The sequence below is a fragment of the Vicugna pacos genome, chromosome 23, assembly GCF_048564905.1.
Source record: "Vicugna pacos chromosome 23, VicPac4, whole genome shotgun sequence".
In the NCBI taxonomy this organism is placed as follows: domain Eukaryota; kingdom Metazoa; phylum Chordata; class Mammalia; order Artiodactyla; family Camelidae; genus Vicugna; species Vicugna pacos.
This window is the reverse complement of record NC_133009.1, coordinates 36,850,288-36,866,050: the sequence shown is the minus strand read 5'-3', so window position 1 is coordinate 36,866,050 and position 15,763 is coordinate 36,850,288. Positions and strand designations below refer to the sequence as shown.

At 48.4% G+C, this 15,763-nt stretch overlaps 1 protein-coding gene across 1 annotated transcript in view; it reads right to left on the bottom strand.

Annotated features, from left to right (window-relative positions):
* The window catches only part of NR5A2 (nuclear receptor subfamily 5 group A member 2), a 111,544-nt gene extending 101,930 nt beyond the window's left edge, over positions 1–9,614 (bottom strand). The window contains exon 1 of the mRNA XM_072948792.1: positions 9,552–9,614. Within this exon, the coding sequence (XP_072804893.1) occupies positions 9,552–9,614 (63 nt within the window). The remainder of the gene's footprint in view (positions 1–9,551) is intronic.
* Between the last annotated feature and the right edge of the window lie 6,149 nt (positions 9,615–15,763).

The following is a 15,763-nucleotide window of genomic DNA, read 5'->3' as shown; positions in this document are numbered from 1 at the left end:
TGAATGGCGTAGAGATCACACATTCAAAGTGCCGGGTCCAGTATTTGATGAACTGAAAAATACTCCGATCATTGTCATGCCTAACCTATGGTTTTATCCGGAAGGAGTTCCTCCTCTACCCGTGCCTGGCCACACTGCTGCCTCTCTAAACTGGTTGTTACTTTGCTCTTCAGTATCTAGTATTCAGAATCCAAGTTCAAATTTAAACTTTAAAAATCTGTTTTAGTAGCATCTGCAGGTTTCATGAAAACATCTCAACTTGGTGGGTTGGCTGCCCATTAGTTTGTGAAGAGGAGGGGGCTGAGTTTGCCCAGATTAGTGGCCCTTAAGATGCTCAGATGTTGGTGACAGTATCAAGCAACATTCATTTATTCTCAGTGTTCCTAGTTTTCAGTATCTTCGTGAATTAAGTTCAGAAAGGGAGTAAGTCTCGGAGCTCAAATCAGTGCTCACAGGGCTTGACTTGTGGGTTCAGATGAACTTTGGGAATAAGTTGATTACAAAGCCTTCATGTAAGAACCACCCCCTCCCACGGTAATCAAGGAGCCTATGGGCGCCTTCCCAGCCCCAGGCAGACAGCTCAGGGGCCCGGTGCTGCCCTCGGTTGGGGAGAGAAGGCCCTCTGGCTGGTAGAGCAGGAGGAAGAGGTTAAGGAGAGTCAGAAGTAGACACAGGGACTGCCAGGACCCCCTAATTGCAGTGTGGCACACATTTTACCGGCTCTCGAGGCTGAGCCTGACTTGGCTGGTGGCAAACTTCGTGATCACGTTCATAACCCGGCCTCAACCCCAGAAGGGACCTGTTTAAGCCACACTGGTGTCTTCATTCTAGGCCAGTCTGCCTTCCCATCAGACCCCCAAAGACCTGGAGGGATGGTGATAAAGGACTAGCTGGCATCCATGTGGCTTCCTCACAAAAGACAGCGGCAACGGGGGAGAAAGGGGGTTGGGGTCAATGTTTTAAAAACCCGCCCTTTTTAAAAGAGCCCACAGTTGACTCAGAGGAAAGGTCCGAAGCTTTCTGCCTGCTTTGAAGCGCCAGTGCAGGCAGGCGGCCCTGCTTAGTAAGATGCGAGCCCTGTTCCAGGCGCCGAGATTGCGGAGGTCTCACGCCGAGAGAAAGCTTCCTCTGCTTAGAAATGGAGCCCTCGGTGCTGCAGGCCTCCAGTTCCAGGAACGGAAGGGCTCCCGAGGGCCACAGCCATCCGGATCCCCTCGGGGTATCTCGAAACCCCGCCTCGTCCACCGAAATCTCCCACAGGAGAGACCCGAGGGTCCAGTCCACTTTCCCCGGGCGCTCCGCGTGGGGTTTAGGGGAGCAGCGGAGTCCGCAACCCTGGGGCAGAGGCCGAGGAAGGGGCGGCGGTACCTGGCTTCGGACGCGCGCTCGTTACCGCCCTCGGCCAAGCGCACCCTTTCCGCACTGCAGCCCTGTGACCCGGGGTGGGCTGGGCTCCCAAGAACACCCTCGGGGAAGGGTGGCGGCGGCGGAGGTGCCCGAGCCCGCCGCGGGGCCGGGTCGGTCGCCTGGGGATGGTTGTAGGTGGCAGAGGCCGCAGCACGAGGTAGGGGGGCCAAGCGGACCCCAGGAGGGGAAGCAGATGAGATGGGGGTGGGGGAGCAGGGTCTGTGTGGCTGAAACGTCGATGCTGGCGGTGGTCTGCACTCCCAGAAAGATACACCCACCGCCTTGGAATGATAAAGCCCCCGCAGGCGGGCCGACGCCTCCCATCCTCGGCGGGGCCGTCTCACCCACCGCCTCTTAGGGGAGGCACACTGAAGAATCCACCCCAGCTGCGGGAAGTGTAACAGGTGGGGGCCGGAGACGGGAACCCGGGGGGCCCGGAGAGGCAGCTCCGGCTTCGGCTGCCGTGCGCCTCCTCAGTTTCCTCCCTGTTCTCCTGCCAAGCCCTGGCAAACTTCGCTCCCTTTCCCCGCCACGTCCCCCACGCCCCCACCTTCTTTCCTACGAGGCTGGTCTCCAGGCTCGTCCTTCCCGGCTCTGACTTTGTCTTAAAGCGTTGATTGACGGTTGCAATTACAAAGGATGATGGCTTGGGGAGGCTCCCGCAGCCTTGATGAGCCCAAGAAGACAGTTCTGGCATATTTTATCCGGGCTCAGCGTCACGGGCCGTGCGCCCCATTCACCCGCGGGCAGGGGCTGAGGAGATCTGGGCCTCCCCGCCCGCGAGGAGGTCACTGCCTTGCTCTCCCGCCTCCGCCTTCCCGCGCCTCCGCGCCGCGCTCCCGAGCGCGCGCCTGGAACAGCCTGCCCTTGACCTGACCTGGGGGGAGGGGTGTCGGTCGGCCCCGCGCACTTCCCGCGTGCAGTCTGCAAAGGCACAAAGTGTCAAGACTTTGAGGACAGGTTCGAGTTTCCTGGGCTCAGCAAACACAGGTCCCCGGAAGCACAGCGTGGAAGACCCTCGCCTCCCGCGCGCCCGGGTGGGAAGCCTCGCACCACCCAGCCAGCCTCGCACGACGCTTGCCCGTCCACATCCTTGCAAACAATTTCGAAGGCCTCCTCCATGACTACTTGGTGCTTTCGAGAGACCAGAACACATTTCTCGTAGCACGTGTGTACTTTTCGGCCCCAGAGGAAGCTTAGACACTTTTATCCCCTCCAGAAAGTCTCCACCACCAGGCCGAGAGAGCCCGAGGGCAAAGAGAAGCTGGTTTACTGGTCTCCTGAAACTTGGACTCTGCCTAATTTTTCGCCCCCCCCCCGAAAAGCCCATCGTAAGCCATTTTTGTATTTCTCTGAAAATTAAGTTTAGTAAGAACAGAGTTTCGCTCCTGAGCTCGGGGGGGGGGGTGGGCTCTCCGCCCCTGCCTCTAGGCGCCCCGCCCCCACGTTCAAGCCCTTTTTTTTTTTTAGGAGGGGTTAAATTTCACTGCAGACATAAATTACCAAAGAGCATCAAATTGGCCGAACCTTTCAAAAAATAAACTTGAATAGGTGAGAAGTCGTGTCATGTTAAAAAAAAATCCCTTCGCCAATTACTACTTCAGACCTCCTCAGCAACAGTGTCGAGGGCGGTAGGGAGAACTGCCGCCAGTTTAGACACTGCGCCCTGGACGAGGTGGCCCGGGGACGGCGAGGGAACCACATTCACGCCGGAAGTATCTTAGTTTACCACGCCCCGTCTTCACCCACCAGAAGATGCAAGGTGATGCAGTTATCTGGGTAATCCAGACTCCTCCCCGCCTCCCCCAAAACAAACTCCCATCCTAGCCCTGAAGGAAAGTTTGGCCTCAATGATTGGAATCTGCAGCTCTCGCTAATAAGGCTTCGCTGTGGAACTTCTGGACTTCATTTTCTTTGGGGCAAATTGCCCCAGCCCAGGGGTCCAGGCGCGTCCCACCTTGGGAGGGCCGGTGCCCTTTGAAGTGAACAGGGAGATCCGGTCTTAGAAAGGAGCTGGCGGGGAAATAATCTTGGGTAGGTGGTCCAATCTAATCTATCTCTTCCTCTCTGTAATTGAAATGGAGATGGAAGTCAGCTCCAACTCAGAACTGGAGACTCCACTTTCGGAACCAACCAGAGCTCTGAGTGAGGGTCTCTGACCCGCCACCCAACCCTTGGCGAAATCAGCTGGACACCCACTTGGCGATTCCACCCCCCCACCCCCACCCCCCAACCTGGACCAGGCGCTCCATCCTTGACACTAGATGATTCTGGGCTGACATTCCACTGAAGCTGGTCAGATTGGAAGCAACCAGAGGGAAGGGGTCACGAGCTGCCTAGCTTCCGAGTCTCCCGCTATGGCCTGGAGGGGGTGGACCACCCAGAGGCTCTTCCCTTAGGAAAGCCCCCACGCAGGGGGTTTCTGGTTAAGATCCCAGAGTCCTGGACCCGCAGAGCTGCAGGCGTCCAGCAGTTTGGGTCCCTCTGGGACAGCAAAGAAAGTGGGGTTTGGAGAGGCAAGACTCGCGGTGGTGTCGTCCCCCTGGGGCTTGCCACGCGGACGCAGGGAGAGTGTTGGGGTCCCCGAGGTGCCGCGGTTGCTCGATTCGGAGGGTATCGGCTCCTTTTCTAACCAGCCTCCAACTTGAAGACAACTTCTGCGGTTAAGAGACGGTGGCCAGCGTGCGCCGAGCCTGGGGAGGAGTTCTTTCGCTTTCCCTCGGGGTTTCTTGTCTGGAAACTGTGGGACGCTGCTTCAGGGACCTGGTGGCGCGCTCTGACCAGTTCTTTCCAATCCTACACGGACAGCTGGAGGAGGTGGGGCTTTGGGCCACTGAGGATGTACACGTCCAGATCCGGAGCCAGAATCAGCATTTATTGTGAAAAATATTAGCGCCGCGCGTGAGATCAGCATTTCTCGGGAGGAGACACACCCGGGTTTGTCAAAAGTGTTTCAGAAGGGTAGTGGGTGGAGGTGGTGCTTAACCCATCTTTCCCTGTCTCCTCCCCTCATGAGACAACATTTGTTTGTTTCTTAGGAATAAAAAGTCCTGTCTAAACTCAGTCACTTACTTTGAGTGACCTCCCTGTCCTGCTACCCACGGACTCTTTAACAAGTAAGTGCTCCCATGTCCTCCCGATTTCCTTGCCATGCGCTCAGCGGCCCTGCACCATAAACCGTGAAACTGCAGGCTGAACGTCAGGCTCCAGAAATCCTTTCAGGAAATTCCAGAGTGGAAGACCAGAAGTGCCTTCCCACCCATCTCTGCCCTGCCCTCGGGCTCCACAGGCTGCGCCACCCCACCCAGACACCACGCCCACCCCACCCTTCTGAACTCTTGTGGGTCCTAAATCAGACTTCCACCGTGGATTGAAGAGGAAAATAAAGAGCCATTTACAAATGTCTTTCTTCAGCCCAAAATGCCTTTCGGAAGACAGTCTGAGTAGACCAACATTGTTCGTAATCATAATTTGGTTATGACAACAAGGGCAAAAAGGTAACACCTTGAAAGAGCATGGATTTCAGAATCATATCCATGGGTGTCATTTACAGCTCATTCTTCTGACAAGCTGAGTGATTCTGGGTAAATCACTTGACTGAGAAGTCTATTTTTAAAATTTAAACAAATGTTTTCTTGTTGAAATATAGTCAGTTATGATGTGCCAATTTCTGGTGTCCAGCATAATTTTTCAGTCATCCATGTACATACATATATTCGTTTTCACATTCTTTTTCATTATAGGTGACTACAAGACATTGTATATAGTTCCCTGTGCTATACAGAAGAAATACTTTTTAAAATCTATTTTATAGATAGTAGTTAGTATCTGCAAATCTCAAACTCCCAATTTATCCTTTTCTACCCCCTTTCCACCCAGTAACCATAAATATTTGTTTACTATATCTGTGAGTCTGTTTCTGTTTTATAAATGAGTTCATTAGTGTCCTCTTTTTTCTTTTTTTCTTTAACATTTTTTAATTGAGTTATAGTCATTTTACAATGTTGTATCAAATTCTTTTTTCTTTTTAGATTCCACATATGAGTGACATCATATGGTATTTTTCTTTCTCTTTCTGGCTTACTTCACTTAGAATGATGATCTCCAGATCCATTCATGTTGCTGCAAGTATCAAGATTTCATTCTTTTTTATGGCTGAGTAGTATTTCATCATCTGAGTCCATTTTTTTAATCAATAAAAAATGTTAAAAAAAATAAAATGTTAACACAGAAAACTTTTTCTTGTAATAAGTAGACCTTTATGTATGAGCTGGTGCCCCAAGAGGAGCCCACCAGGCTGTCATTAATAGCAGTTCTCTTTTCTCTTTTTCTTTTTCCCCTTAACTTCCCCCAGATCACCCTTCTGTAAGGAAAAAACCAGGAAGGGAGTCACAGCCATTCTAAGGACCATGACAAGTAGATCTTCCCAGTGGGAGGTTCTGGCCAACTCCACCATCTTTTGCAGTGTTTGACACAGTTCTCAGGGCTCAGTCACATGAGCTTCAGCTATTCAGCTTGTTTGAAGTTTAAAAGTTAAAGTCTGTCTTGTTACTTATCAGTCACACAAAAACACACATAATGGCGCTCCCAAAAGGCCATGAAAGAGGCCTTTATTGATCAGTCTGGTCCCCTTGGCTCCCCCAGGCTTAATCTCTCACACTCAGACTGGTCACATTCCAGCTCTTCCCCAGACCACAGTGCTCCCTGAACTCCTGAAGTTCCTTGAAGCCAACTGGATTTCTCATTCAAGTTATTGTTCCAGCAAGTGGAGAGGAAGGACATACACACTAAGAAGTAGCTTTCTCCTAAAGTGGGCTCTGGACTTGGGGAGCAAGACGTCTGACTCTTGCCCCACACAGGGGATCCCTGGAGGTGTCTGGGGGGGTTGGACCACCAGGTGGGGGACTGTCCCAGAGCCCATCTCTAGCCCAGCTCAACTTCGGGGTTGAATCCAAGATAACCCTAGGCATTGTGTCTGGGTGGAGGGGTCGAGTAAAGCATTGCTAAGCCTCTGTTCTCCTGTACTCCACACGTCTCTCTTGGTTTATTAAAAGAGACATTAAGAAATCCTTTAAGTCCCATCACAACTTGAGGATCCAGGCCAAGGAAGAGACTCTGGGAAGCATTGTTTTGGAGGTGGGCAGGTGAGGAGGTCCCACGGTTAGCTTCCTGGAGGGAAGTGGCTGCCCATCCCCAGCAGAAAGAATCAGAACACGGGTTTGGGTGACTGGTGTTCTAAACTGCATTGCCGATAAATCAGCTAGAGGTTACATACAGGCTGTCTCACTTTCCATGTGTGACATCTACTTCCAGAGATCTTTAAGGGCACAGAGCTTACTAGAGGTTATCACCAGAAGAAAATCAGACTCCAAGAGTGTGAAGGGGACCAGATAGCAACATTTACATCACGTCTCGATACGGCATGTGCATTGTGTATTCTGAACCCCTAACTACGCAGACAGAACTTCCTGTGGCAGGCATGCGACGTCAGATTGACTGTTTAATAAATATTCTTGGAAAATGCACTGAATTTGAAGAACTACATAAACGGAATACAAATCACAGCATAATGTTGGGCACATTGCAGGAGGGTCAATGTATACTTGTCACATGATGTATTTCCTATCACACAGACTTGGCCCTTTGGCTGATATGGCACTGAAATTAGTACTGCGTATCATTCAGTAAAGTCACTCCACTCATGAAAAAGAAAAAAAACCCTAAGGCAGAACCCAAGCATCTGGGCAGCGTCGCAGGGCTGGGGAACGTCAGGGGGCCGATCTGGTACAACCCGAGGCCGCTGCTTTACGCCCCTCTGGTGATCCTGCAGGCGGGCAGAGAGGAGCAGGCCGTCCTATTTTCACTTTTCTACGTGAGCACAGGCAGCTAAACACAATTTTCATTTAACCACCAACGTGCATTTTAGAAAAATGCCATGCTCAACTAGGATGAAGAGAGACAGCCTTTTAGACAATCAGAGGCACCTTTCCCGGCAGAACACAGCTGAATTGCCGAGCTCAAATCCTGACTGGGCCATACATACATTGGGCTCAGTGTTGTGAAATTCTGCCCACCTGATCCCAACGTGCAATTTGCCATCTCAAAGCCGCCAGGGCCGCAGCCACTCTGAGCTGCACCTGTGGTTTCTCAGTGGGCCTGCCCTGGGCCATCAGACCCCCATCCAAGAGGCAACTGGCCATCAGGGACCCAACTGTCCCGTCTGATGGCTCCCCAGTGTCCCCTCATCCTTTCTGTCCGCCTCCCGGGTGACTGTCTAGCCAAGAACCCTTGGGACGGCCCTCAGCTCTGCTGGGAGGCTTCCCTGTGGACAGACGGGCTCTCGGTGCCAACCGCCACCTCCAGGTGACTCAGACGTCTCAAATGGGGACACCTCTCCCCCATCCTTGGGGCTGCAGTGTCCGGGGACGCGGGAGAGCGCGCGCCTGGGCCGGGAAGTGGCGGCTGGCAGCCAGTGCGTTCCGGAAAGAGGTCCTCTTTAACCGGAAAATTGACGGGAACCTCTCCCCTCCCTCCCCCGGTCTGGCGCCCGGAAGTGCCCGCAGGGGTCTGGGCTGTTCGCGGGCACGCGGAGGCCTGGGCGCCTCCCTCGAGACTTTCTTGAGGTTCGGCCGCTAGCGGTCGCCCCTCTGGACCCCGCGGCCCCCAGACGTGCAGGTGCTCTGGCTTCGTGGCGGGAGGGACCCCGCGCGGTGTGAGCGCCCACGGGCTCAGCGAAGATCCGCGTCCGCCGCGTGAAGGCGTCTCCGGCCGCCACCCCGCGTGCGCCCTGGGGCTCGGCGTGCGTGGCCTCGGCATCCCCTCGCCCGACGTGCGCGTTGGCGGTGGGACGCGCCTCCCCGCGCGCCCCCGCGTCCCCCGCCCGGCCGCGCCTCTCCGCGCGCCCCCGACGTCAGCCAAGGCCGCCCCTCCAGCTGCCGCTGCCTGGAGGGACCCTTCGCCAGCGCGCCCCGGGGGCTTCGCCCCCAGCAAAGATTTGAAATGGCTCTGCGTCCTCTTCCAGCTCCCTTCCGTGCCCATAGTTCCTTTTTATCTGCGGAGCACTTGATTCTCTGTTGCACTCTGCCTGCCTTCCCCGCGTTTTCTTTCTCGTAAGTACAGAACATTTTTTTGTAACCATTTCCTCAATTGATATACTTTAGGGTGTAGTTGGCCCATAAAAAAAGCAATCACTGCATTCAGTGGAGTCATCTGGCTATCAAGGGAGGAAGAAGAAAAGCCGGAGCCTGGATTTTCCTTCTTGTTCCAGCAGAGCTGGAAGGAACCCAGCGCTGATGACAGGCCTCTGCCAGTTACAGGGAAGTTCCAGCCCGACAGCCTCAGGCAGGGCTACAAAACGGCCCAGGCCTCTCGGACACTAGTGGGAAGGAAGCTGGGCATGATTTCCACAGATAAGAATTACAGACGGCTGGAATCACTTTCCTTCAGTCCTTTGCTTTTAGGCTTAAGTGAAGGTATTCTTGCCGTAACGTTAATGCTTGTGACTCGCCATTATTTGTTCTTTCTTAAAATGAAAATTAGCTTTACTTACTTATTCTGTTTATGAAAAGAAGACATGCTTACTATTTTGAGGAAAAAAAAAGAAGACAGTAACCTTACCTTCTAATCCTTAACTAATGATGGTATAATTTTTGCTTTTTCTGGCATGTAAAACAGAAGTTTTCTATAGTATCTGCAATGAATGAGACATCGGTACTGTGGTGTGATCTGAAACTCCACAGATACTTGAAAGCATTTGTTAAAGTTTGATCAGTGATGACTCCATATGGTTAACTTATTTTAAGTTGTTCAAATTTTAGCTTATTGTTTCTCATTTAAAATCGTCAGGAAGTATTGGGATGAAATTGTTATATTACACATTTTGCTTCCTGTCTGTTTTAGGCTAACAGAATGACATCCAAAAACAGTGGACCAAATGAATAATATTTGAAATATTCATTTGCCTCTTTTGAGCTTTCAGAAAGATAAATGTGTGATATTTACATGGCCTTATGTGCTTTTGATAAACACAGTTGGAAGAGCCGTGACTTCTAACAGTAGACACATCAGTGAGGTTGAGTTACTACATGTATTAGCGTAGCAGCAGGATAGTAAGTAGCTGACAGATAGAGCAACTCCTACTTACCAATAGGTGTAAGCCCGTGCTTTAGAGATTCCTGTAAATCCCCAGTCTCCGAACTAGAAGACATTCTTAGTGAAATTACAGGCAGTCCTTTGGCTTAAAGCAGAAGTCATTGAGCATAAGAAACAGTGCAGCTTGTCAAGTTTGGTAGTGGTCGGGAGCACACATGCAGACTACAGTACTCCCTGAGTGAAAGTTAAGAAAAAGCAAAAAAAAAAAAAAAATCCAGGAATTCAGAAAGTTACAAGCAAGTCTTTTCCTGGACTCTGTACTTTTTCCAGCATCAGTGCCCTGCTGTAAACCATGTGTCGAGTTTCATGATGGTTTCTAATCAGAGGAATGGAAACTTTCGATAGGCTTGGGCTAATCACATGACTCTGTGCGGGCTGATAAGGGGACCCTGTTATAAAGTGACAGCAGGAGAGATAAGAACTCCTGGCAGATAACGGCAGAGAAATGATTAACTCAGAAGTGGAGAGGTGCTGTGCAGCACAGAGAGCGGAAAGCTGTAAACTGAGGGGTCAGAAGATCACAGTCAGTGGGAGGGGCTCCAAACCAGCTCAAACCCACTGACTAACCTGAGGCTTGTGACGCGCTCCCTCGATGTCATCACCTCTGCTCAGAGCACAGATGGGGCTCTCCGACCTCTGTAAGTGCATTTTAGATGACAACGTTGGCAGACAGTAATTCTTGAAGTGATGACTGGGGATGTGACTGACACTTTGCAGGGCTACAGGCAGCCTTTCCAAGCCTGTGCTGACTGACTTATTTGTGTTTCGTTAAACAGTTTTTGATCTGCCTCTTCGTTAGCTGAGGAATTCGCCTGAACTGGTTTGCACATTGGTCAGTTGGTTAAGAGGGCAGCCGACCTATCTCTTTACCCTTGATAGACTAAAACTTATACTCTGAGGTTAATGCTGGCAAAATGATGAACGTGTAACACATTTCCCATAATTTCAAAATCATCATTCTTTCTTGAATCCATGGGAAAAAATCTGGATCACTCTTCATCATCAAAGAACTATTACTCAAATGACCAAGGGTTTTAGGCTCTTGTTGAAAATCTCTCTAATTCTTCAAACTTACAAAACCTGAATTCTTAGAGCAAAGCATGTCTTTCCATATTTTGTGGGACAGTTAGTTGTTTTCTTGTATGTTTTGATTTTGCTAATGGAGCAAACTTTTTTTTTTCTTGCCTGAGATTCTATTTGGAAAACCCCAAATTTTTATATACAGCATTTTCCCCATCAAAATTGTACTTTTTGGATTAAATTTGACTGTATATAATAGGAAAGCTGGAATGACAATAGTTTAAATAACACATTTATTTCTCTCATAAAAAAAATTCAGAGGTTGGGGTGGTACAGTGGCCCTACAAAGTTGTTGCAATTTATCATCCTCTGTCTCTTGTCCTCAGGTTCCAGAACAGCTGCGAGGGGTCAGCCATCACTACTGGGAAACAGTATGGAGGAAGGAAGAAAACACATATTCCTTTTTTAGGACATTCCCTGAAAGCACCACATAAACACTTTGCACATATCTCACTAGGCAGAAATTAGGCACATATCCACGCTTAGCTGCAAGGGAGGCTGGGCAGTATTTAGCTGGGCAAGTAAATATGCATTTCAGAGTAAAAAGGATTGGGTGATTATAATCATCCACGTCAGTCCTTTGTTGTTATTTCTTTAAACAATCAGGCAATAACATGGCACAATAGCAGAAATGTACCTACGTACAAACTATGCAGCTGTTCCCTTCAAAATTATTAGGACTCCAAACGGTTTTTGCTTATGTAAGTCAATGTCTATTAGTGTTTATTGTGTTCAGAGTTAAAACTGAGAATGTAAAAAAATTATTAATGACTTATAAGTATATTAGTGTATTGTTCTTAAAAATATGTGACTGAATAACACATTTAAAATTGAAAGCAATTATTTTCCAAATTGAAAAAAAAATCTGTAAAAAGTGGCATTTTGAGAAGTCTCTTTAACGTCTAGCTGGATTCTCACATCTGCTTCTGCACTCAGTCTGTAGTGATATATTGTTTTGGTTGAAGTTTATAAGAAAATGTGGTCTTCAAAATACGAAGTCAGGAAAAAGACGAGTCTCACAACAGCTTCTTCAGCTAATGATTGCCTTTTTCTTTGGCACTACGCCAGAAGCCCACAGGCGATGTCTTCTCAGTTGAAATATGGACTCTGAAGCCGTTTCTGTGGACGCCTTGTGCTCTACTGCACTGAAGTTCACTGGCCTTTTCTACACTTCAAATACACCTTTTCCTATGCATGATTTTGTTACATCTTATACTGGTGATTTGAAAAATAGAGGTTCATCAAATGTGGCAAATTTTCCACATGTGGACAAGTGTCAAAAATTCTACTTGCTAATGTCACCACTAATGTCATCAAAAGTCTTTCAGTCCTGGGAGGCCGTCAGACTCGCAGTGAAATATACAACTTTTCGCTTGAACGTCTGAATTTTATCAGTGGAAAAATGTTCTATTTTTTCCTTGAAGTAACTGGTTCACTTCATATTTGAGAAGTGTCCCCCAAGCACCCACATCTAAACGACGGCAGTTTGTCTGTCAGTCATTCTCAAAATCTAAAGGTAACGTTCCTTTGAAAAAAAGGAGTCATGTTCTTCAAGGGTAGCACGTTAACACATTTTCACAAAGCGCATCCTGTGTGGAATACACTGGTTGTTCTGGTCAGAGAATACAAGGTTTGGAATCCTTTGTCAGACAAAATAGTGTGTTAATTTTGTCTGTTTTCACAATGTGCTTTCATAATTCTATTTTTGGGAAATTCAGGGCAAGGAAGAAATTGGAATTGAATTAAAATAGATGACATCTTCTTTTGTTAAATACACAGAAACTTCCTGGTGCCGCAGCCTCAGTGTCCTGCCTGGGCTGCCTGCGCCCTGCTATGAAGAGATTTGTGGAACACAGAGGAGTTGGATGCTTACCATAGGAACCTGGGATTCTGGCTCTTTTTCTGGCTTTTCATGTCTTTGAAATAAATGTCAAGATTATTTAAAAATGCACCTCCCTACACCTCAAGGTTACATTGTCAGTTGGTTAGAAGACTGATTTTTAAATCAACAGTTTCTTCATTTTCTTCAGGGCAGTAAAGTTAGCAAGCTCAAGGATGTTTCCTTGAGTCTTTGAAACTCTCTGGAGAGAAGGACTTGGTGTTTGTGATGAGCCAGAACAAGTGCACCTCTGGCCCAGGACCTAAGAAGAAAAGAGAGATAAATTGACGAGGGGCTATATTTATATAAATGGGATATATATATATATATTCCCTTAATTAACACATTATAACCTAATTAGAGTAATTGTTTAAATCACGGATGCTAATAAGGCTAAAATCCAGGTTTTAACTTCTATGGAAAGAAGTTTTATAAATGGAAAAACCATCTGCAAGATCGCGTGGACGACTGGTGTCTCTAGTCGCACGAGAGTCTTGTGCCTTAATTGGGGAGGGGTCAGTTTGATACACTTATTGTATAGTTGATAAAAGGAAAGGGACCTTTTCTGAATTTTGATTGGATGATGATACCAGGCAAGTTGGAATGTAAATGTATGACACTAGCTAATTTCAATGTTGAAATTTAAGTTGAATTTTCTTCTTTTAGGTTGCTGGAAGAGACTCCTCCTCAGTGAGTGACTCGAGCCCATGGGTGCACATTTTCAAGCCTTTATGTGGCTTGAAACAGTATGAACATCGATGCTTCTTTTAAACTGAGTAAGTGGGGTGTGTGTACAGCTGCAGATCATGTGTAACTCTGTATGTGGGCGTTCGTTGCAACATAATTGCACACGTCATAATCGACTGAGCTGTCGTTGTCTGAAGAGTCACATGCAGAGTCTATAATCCCCTTTTCCTCTTTGCTGTTTGCTCTGATTACTGTTGCTTTCGTTTCTCCTCTCGCTTTGTGTTACTAGGTTGAAATAAATGCTGGAATACCACATCGGAATGATGATAGTGCTGTGTGGGTCTACGTGAAGGAAGCCAGAAAGAGAAAGAAAAATGCCACATGGCATCATTTATGTGTGAAGTCTGAAAAACAGAAGACACAAGCAAACTTGCTTACAAACCAGAAACAGACTCCCAGACATAGAAGACAAACTTATGGTTACTGGGGGGAGACGGGGTGGGAAGGGATAAATTGGGAGTTCGAGGTCTGAGATACTATCATGTGTAAAATAGATAAACAACAAGTTCCTACCGTAGAGCACAAGGAGTTCTATTCAATATCTTGCAGCCTCTGTGATGAAAAGAATATGAAAATGAATATACGTATGTCCGTGTGTGACTGAAACGTGATGCGGTGCACCAGACATTGACCCAGCACTGTGAACTGACTAGACTTAAGGTTTTTAAAAAAGCGCCATATGGAGAGACCGGATGGAAGAGAAATGAGAACGGAGAAAGGCCTGCCGCCGCCTCGCTCTGCGCCGCTGACTCCGAGCCCCGCCCGGCACGCTCACCTCTGGCTCCGGTTTGGATGGGTGGGGTCTGGGCGCCTCCTGGAAGTCGAGGTGAGAGGTGGCCGTGTGGGCCCCGTGAGACGTGCATAGAGCCTCCTCAGGGTGGGACTGCGGAGGAGACCTGTCATAGGGGGTGAGCGGTTTAGAACCAGCAGTGGTGCTCCCCGGGTGAGGGAGCTGTGACCTTGGCTGGTCGCTGGAGATGGCGTTTGACAGACAGGCTGCTTTTCCTTTGAGATGTGAGCTTTTGTGTGCACTCTACTCGGCATTCATGCAGTAGTAGATACTGTTTACTTAGCTTACATCTTTCCTTTAGATACACAGTGAATTTCAGAATACGATTTTTACTGAAACAACAGTTTCTCCCCGAATTTCCAGATGGAAATCCAGAAGGGGCATACATTTTTGCAGGCGTAGCTCACGCCTGTAACTGCTTTGGAAGATGTAGGGCTTCTCTCATAGATGCCTGCATGTCAGACACACATTTGTTAAGGCTTCACATGTTATTCAGTCCATGAAATAGCGTCGTCCATCTGATCTTCCCACACATCTGTCTTCCTCTGAAAAACCATTCAGCTGTAGTTGGTGAATGCAGCCCACCTGTGCATGAGAGCCTAGAATTTAGGATCAGAAAGTTCACAACTTTGTCCCCTACTCAGGGGCCAAGTAATGCTTGACCTCTTTGAGCTTTGAAGTCTTCAAGTAAAAATGACAAAAATTATGGAATCCAGTAGTGTTTGTTGTGAGAAGTGAGATTGTATGTAGAAAGTGCTCAGTGTGGTGCCAGAGAGAAAGTGCATGTTTTGACGCCATGAGAAACCAGTAGGGACCCTGTGACTGGGGTCCTGGGAGAGACTCGTTTTCCATAGTGGGCTTTTGGAAGACACACGCAAGCTTCTGTGTGCGTTTGGCTTTGGATGCCAGCTCTCACTCACGGGTGCTGCTTGACACCCCGCGGGAGACCTTGCGTGTGTGGCTCAATAGCGTTCCGTGGTGCTCGGCTTCGGTTCTCCTCCTTTTTGTGTGCGGTTGACAAAATATGAAACAGTGAAAAAGACTGAGCTTTGTACTTTGTTACAGGTCGTGTTTGTTATATGCTATGCTGACAGGATTGTTTACAAAATACTCCATGAACGTTGAGGGGTGACAGCGTTGCTGGGTTCCTAGTGACTCCCACCAGAACCTTTAAAAATACTGTTTGTTGTTTGTCACTCTCTGACTCCCTTTCCTGTGGGACTTACTGGCACGCTGAGGAAACGTCACATTAATGAGTGACCTCGGTCTTTTGAAGCTTATCTAGCAGGCTAATTTAATAGAAACAGACACTCAGTACTTTGTGAGAAACGAACATATTTTTGTGAAAGAAAGGCTGGTGTGACATTCACATGTGATACCAACAGCAGGTGCTTGGAACTCAGCCCTGAAGATGGTTAACGGGCGATTTCGGTCCCAGCTATGCTGGAAAAGCACCAAGCGAATCGCAGCCTCAGTTTTGAGCGATTCTTCTTCTCACTCGAGGCGCGGTCTGGCCGTCTCCTTCGGCGAAGGGGGGCATTCTGTTTTTATCACTTTCACCCTCCACTCATCGGGCACCACCTTGGAGCAACGTGCAATGACTCACATTTACAGGGATACATGTTCATAATGAGAAAACACGATTTTGGAGAGGATTTGTAAATGATTGACAGATAACTAATGACACCTGGGCATCTTTGCCAAAAGCC